We start from the raw sequence: 6,639 nt of genomic DNA, 5'->3' as shown, positions 1-6,639 counted from the left end.
GGGATGACCCAGAGGGATGGGATGGGGAAGGAGGTGGGAGGGGGGCTCAGGATGGGGAACACGTGTACACTCGTGGCAGATGCATGTTGATGTATGGCAAAACCAATACAATATTGTAAAGTAAAAAAACAAACAAACAAAAAACAATTAAAGGTCATGCTACTTAAAAGCATAATAAATTACTGTAAATATGAATTATAAAACCATCAAAAAAAAAAAAAAAGGTAAAGCAACCAAAAGCAGTGTAACCTTTCATTTCAATGACAGGCCCACTAGGTGTGAGCTGAGTATACTGATGAGCTCAAATTAATAAACATAATTAGAAACAGACCCTCAAAGATGGTGATAAAGGTATGAAAACAAAAGGGGACTTTCATACAAAAATGAAAGGGGAATTTTATTACAGGTCTTTAGAAACATAAATCACTTTCAGCGTGTTAACTTGTGGTACAACTTACAGCATCTACATATGGTATTCCCACATACGGTCTTAGGAATTCCACAGGTACAAAGAAGGGAGCTGACTGCACACTTATGTGAGCTGCTCTGTAATAATGTCAAAACTCTACTCAGCACTATCAAAATTATGTGCCTAACAAGTATGCCAGTTTTAACTCTCGGTTTTATTTGATCATGTAATTGAATTCTGACAAATATGTTTACAATTTGTTTCTCATGTAGAAGAGCTGTCAGTTATGGTGGAATAATCACTTGAGTCAATCTAAACCAAAGGAAAGGGAACACTGCCTGAGTGCAGCCCTGCCTGGCCCTGGGTGACTATATACAGTTACCTAAACCCTATGGCTTCATATTCGTCTTTTGTAAAATAAATTTTATGTAAATACATTTCAGTCTATAATATTTGGTGTTTCTAATATTTTACCAAGCCCTAATTCTTGTCTCCTAAACCAAGCCTAACAAATGGCTGCCATCCAGCTCAGAAGCCCTCAGAAAAGTAGAGTCCAAAAGAGTCACTTACTGCTCTACTGTGATTACATCTGCAGACCAAGGAAGAAGAAGAACTTCTAGAAAGCAAAATCAAAATACCAGAGGGGGTGGGAGGTCTGGTGTCTGGAAGGGGGTGTCTCAAAAATATTGATTTTTAATTTTCAGAGGGAGTCAAAAACCAATAGACCAATGGCCGCTGGCATGCCCTCACAGCTATCTAGGGACTTTCCTGGCAGTCCAGTGGCTTGGGCTTCCCAAGTGGCGTGGTGGTAAAGAATCCACCTGTCAGTGTAGGAGACACAGAGATGTGGGTTCAATCCCTGGGTCGGGAAGATCCCCTGGAGGAGGAAATGGCACCCACTCCAGTATTTCTGCCTGGGAAATCCCATGGACAGAGGAGCCTGGCGGGCTACAGTCCATGGGGTTGCAAAGAGCTGGACGTGACTGAGCACACATGCACATATGGCTGTCTTCTCTTTTCCTTGCTTCCCACATCTGTTTCTCCACAGTCATTGACAGTACAGCACTCAGAAATCAGGGGGCTTGTGCATATGTATTCAGGGGCAGCAGGTACGACACTAAGGTTTGAGCGTGAGGAAGGGAGCCTAACGGTGAGAAGGAAGCATGTGGGGAGCCCGCTGAGGGTAAAGGAGGCCCCACTGAAGTGTGAGATGCAGTGCCTTCCGACACATGTGGATTCTCATACCTGGTCCTGTGAGCCACTGCTCCTCAGGGAAGCATTTCCTTTGTCTCCTGGGCCAGGACACTTTCGCTTCATTTTCTTCTTTTTACCATTCTTGTGAACAGCTTTAAGGTTTATATTTTTTTGCTTAATAGCTAAAAACAACAACAACAACAAAAATTTAACTTAAAGACAATATAAAACAATAACAGCAGTTTACTCTTAAGAGGGATATTCTTTAATAACGCAAGAAAAGTTCTCCACTATTCAAAAAGCAAAAACTGGGATGATGTGGACCTGTCTTTCCAGCAGCTCTGGGATTAATATACTCTGGATCCCAAATTCATTCCTTGTGAAAATATATAAGGCACTGCCAGGAAAAAAGCAAGATAATTAACGAAATCATTCTTGCAAGACACCAGCCCAGATTCTTTTTAAGTGTTCAAAGTACGATGGATCTCATTAGGAATTGCTATAGCACTGCAATAGTAAAAGCTTCAAAGGATCTCAAATATGGCTGTCAGATTATTCACTGAAAACATTTTATATAGATTAAGTTGATCTACAGATCCATTTTAAATAGAAAAACGTTTCAACAGGGAAAAAAATGAGAGGATTAAGAATTTTACTTACAATTGTCCCTTATTGTCATATCTATGGCTTAATCTTAGTAATCTAAAAGAATATATTCCTGGGGGACTCCCCTGGTGGTCCAATGGTTAACAGCCTGCCTTGCAATGTGGGGAACACGGGTTTGACCCTTGGTCATGGAACTAAGATCCCACATGCCACGAAGCAACTAACACTTGATGCAGCCAAACAAATATTTATAAAAAGGAATATATTCCTGAGTTTAGTCTCATACACTATTATCCCAGTCTATTCTTCTTCAAAGGAAAGCAACCAGAAAAGGTATTTCCTGTCCTTCACATACGCTGAAGCCAGGGATTTAGCATTCTCCCTTGCAAAGTTGTCATGTCCTTTAAAATTATTTATTTATTTATATGGCCTTACTAGGCCTTAGCTGTGTACACAGGAGTTTTAGATGCCGCGTATAGGATCTAGTTCCCTGACCAGGGATCGAACCTGGGCACCCTGTATTGGGAGTTCAGAGTCTTAGCTACTGGACCACCAGGGGAGTCCCAAAGTAGCCATCCTTTGAAAACTCTGCTGCACTCTCCACTCCTCCTGCAAACTGAGCATTTGTACACCAAGTGGCCAGCTCATATTTGATGTCAAGATCCAAGAAAATCTGATCTTATCATGAGATAAAATGCAGACCCCACCCCCAACTCCATCCATGGACAATGGTGACTACTCCTCCAGGTAACTTTAAATGATCTAACAACTTGACTCTTACCTTTCTTGGTCCCCTTTGCTGTCTCTTTCTTCACAGATTCTTCAGGACACAGTAAGGACTGAGTAACACTTGCCATCTCTTTAGCTTGTATGTACTGCTGAAGCTCCTTAGCGAAATTATCCTCTGGCTCCTGATTGCAGATGTCATCATCAGTATATGCATCATAGTCCTTACTTCTTGATTTCCTATGTTGCAAATTCTTCGGAGATGTAGAGCTTCTAGAGTGCCTAAACTAAGTAAAAATTAAATTTTCAAATTTAAAAACTTAGCATGATTTGAAACAATCTGGTCATGAAGGAGAAATAAAGACTGGCTGTGAACTGATCATTGTTGGAAGTTGACTGATGAGAACACAAGGATTTCATATGCTGTTCTTTCCACTTGTATGTACATGAAATTTTCCGGAATTAAAAAACAAAAACACATGCATCCATACTTAAAAGATGCTTTGAGGGAAGACTCAATCTGTTCACTGTGTGTACTTTACTAGATTGAAAGACTAAAGCCCCACAACTGAATTATTTGCTATAAAAGAACTACAGTAATATAGTCCACATTTTATTTCTCCCTTTGCATGGACCATCCTTTCACATGGTTTAATTCACTACCTTGTCATCGAGAGCAAGTAAACTAAAATGGCCCAACTGGAAATCCACCTCACCAGCTACCAAAGTCTACTTCCTCCCTTTAACTCGAAGCATTGCTGGCGGGGGATGTAGCAGCAATGATGACAAGAAACTGCCAAGCAGTCCAAGCAGCAGACACCTTCCAGCACTTGGTGCAGAAACATTCCCAAGTATGGGTTATGGGTGTCTATACTTGGAGACACCAGGGTTAATCAAGATTTATTATTACAACTGGTACAGACGATACATTTCAATTAAATGGTTTATGTGTAAAAGGCCCACTTGTCTAGTTCAGTCGCTCAGTCGTGTCTGACTCTTTGCAACACCAACGACTGCAGCACGCCAGGCTTTCCTGTCCATCACCAACTCCGGGAGCTTGCTTAAACTCATGTCCGTCGAATCGGCGATGTCATCCAAGCATCTCATCCTCTGTGGTCCCCTTCTCCTTCTGTCTTCAATCCTGCCCAGCATCACCATGTTTTTCAATGAGTCAGCTCTGCATCAAGTGGCCAGAGTACTGGACTTTCACCTTCAGGATCAGTCCTTCCAATGAATATTCAGGACTGATTTCCTGTAGGATGGACTGCTTGGATCTTGCAGCACAAGGGACTCTCAAGTCTTCTCCAACACCACAGTATAAAAGCGTCAATTCTTCAGCGTTCAGCTTTCTTTATGGTCTAACACTCACATCCATACGTGATTATTGGAAAGCCCATAGCTTTGACTAAACAGAACTTTGTTGGCAAAGTAATGACTCTGCTTTTTAATATGCTGCCTAGGTTTATCGTAACTTTTCTTAAAAGGAGCAGGTGTCTTAATTTCATGGCTGCAGTCAACATCTGCACTGATTTTAGAGCCCAAGAAAATAAAGTCTCTCACTGTTTCCATTGTTTCCCCATTTATTTGCCATGAAGTGATGGGACTGGATGCCACGATCTTTGTTTTCTGAATGCTGAGTTTTAAGCCAGTTTTTTCACTTTCACCAGGAGGCTTCTTTAGTTCCTCTTCTCTTTCTGCCATAAGGGTGGTGTCATCTGCATATCTGAGGTTATTGGTATTTCTCCCAGGAAACTTGATTCCAGCTTGTGTTTCACCCGGCCCAGCATTTCGAATGACATACTAGTCTGCATATAAGTTAAACAAGCAGGGTGATGATATACAGCCTTGACATACTCATTTCCCGATTTGGAACCAGTCCATTGTTTCATGTCCGGTTCTGTTGCTTCTTGACCTGCACACACTTTTCTCAGGAGATGGGTCAAGTGCTCTGGTATTCCCATCTCTTTAAGAATTTTCCACAGTTTATTGTGATCCACACAGTCAAAGGCTGTGGCATAGTAAATAAAGCAGAAATAGATGTTTTTCTGAAATTCTCCTGCATTTTCTATGCTCCAATGGATGTTGGCAATTTGATCTCTGATTCCCCTGCCTTTTCTCAAGCCAGTTTGAACATCTGGAAATTCACAGTTCACGTACTGTTGAAGCCTGGCTTGGAGAATTTTGAGCATTACTTTGCTAGAGTGTGAGATGAGTACAATTGCTTGGTAGTTTGAATATTCTTTGGCATTGCCTTTCTTTGGGATTGGAAAGAAAATTTACCTTTTCCAGTCCTGTGGCCACTGCTGAGTTTTCCAAATTTGCTGGCATATTGAGGGCAACACTTTCACAGCATTATCTTTTAGGATTTGAAATAGCTCAACTGGAATTCCATCACCTCCACTAGCTTTGTTCATAGTGATGCTTCCTAAGGCCCACTTGACTTCACATTCCAGGATGCCTGGTTCTAGGTGAGTGATCACACCATCGTGATTATCCGGGTCATGAAGATCTTTTTTGTATAGTTTCTCTGTGTATTCTTGCCACCTCTTCTTAATATCTTCTGCTTCTGTTAGGTCCATACCATTTCTGTCCTTTATTGTGCCCATCTTTACATGAAATGTTCCCTTGATATCTCTAATTTTCTTGAAGAGATCTCTAGTCTTTCCCATTCTATTGATTTCCTCTATCTCTTTGCACTGATCATTGATGAAGGCTCTTATCTCTCTTTGCTATTCTTTGGAACTCTGCATTCAGATGGGTATATCTCTCCTTTTCTGCTTTGCCTTTTACTTTTCTTTTTTTCTCAGCTATTTTTAAGGTCCAGGCAACCATTTTCCTTTTGCATTTCTTCTACTTGGAGATGGTCTTGATCACAGCCTCCTATACTTGTCACAAACCTCCATCCATAGTTCATCAGGCACTCTATCAGATCTAGTCCCTTAAATCTATTCCTCACTTCCACTGTGTAATCATAAGGGGTTTGATTTAGGTCATACCTGAATGGTCTAGTGGTTTTCCTTACTTTCTTCAATTAAAGTCTGAATTTGGCAAGGAGTTCATGATCTGAGCCACAGTCAGCTCCCGGTTTTGTTTTTGCTGACTGTATAGAGCGTCTCCATCTTTGGCTGCAAAGAATATAATCAATCTGATTTCAGTATTGACCATGTGGTGATATCCATATGTAGAGTTGTCTCTTGTGTTGTTGGAAGAGGGTTTTTGCCATGACCAGTGCACTGTCTTAGCAAGTCTCTGTTAGCCTTTGCCCTGCTTCATTTTGTACTCCAAGGCCAAACCTGCCTGTTACTCCAGGTATGTCTTGACTTCCTACTTTTGCATTCCAGTCCCCTGTGATGAAAGGCCATCTTTTTGGGTGTTAGTTCTAGAAGGTCTTGTAGGTCTTCATAGAGCCATTCAACTTCAGCTTCTTTGGCATTAGTGGTTGGGGCATAGACTTGGATTACTGTGATACTGAATGGTTTGCCTTGGAAACTAACAGATATCATTCTGTTGTTTTTGAGATTTTAAGTTTATCACAGTAAACTGTGGAAAATTCTGAAAGAGATGGGAATATCAGACCACCTGACCTGCCTCTTGAGAAATATGTATGCAGGTCAGGAAGCAACAGTTAGAACTAGACATGGAACAACAGACTGGTTCCAAATAGGAAAAGGAGTACATCAAGGCTGTATACTGTCACCCTGCTT

At 41.2% G+C, this 6,639-nt stretch overlaps 1 protein-coding gene across 2 annotated transcripts in view; it reads right to left on the bottom strand.

Annotated features, from left to right (window-relative positions):
• Nucleotides 1-6,639, bottom strand: part of ZC3H8 (zinc finger CCCH-type containing 8) — a 27,579-nt gene that overhangs the window by 8,149 nt on the left and 12,791 nt on the right. For both annotated transcript variants that reach the window (XM_010829542.1, XM_010829543.1), the window contains exons 3-4: nucleotides 2,991-3,222; nucleotides 1,655-1,785 (exon numbers count right to left, since the gene is read on the bottom strand). In XM_010829542.1, the coding sequence (XP_010827844.1) occupies nucleotides 1,655-1,785; nucleotides 2,991-3,222 (363 nt within the window). The remainder of the gene's footprint in view (nucleotides 1-1,654; nucleotides 1,786-2,990; nucleotides 3,223-6,639) is intronic.

This window comes from Bison bison, unplaced genomic scaffold (genome assembly GCF_000754665.1).
Source record: "Bison bison bison isolate TAMUID 2011002044 unplaced genomic scaffold, Bison_UMD1.0 scf7180017864508, whole genome shotgun sequence".
NCBI lineage: Eukaryota > Metazoa > Chordata > Mammalia > Artiodactyla > Bovidae > Bison > Bison bison.
Note: the sequence above shows the minus strand (reverse complement) of the source record. Positions and strands in the feature narration are given on the sequence as shown.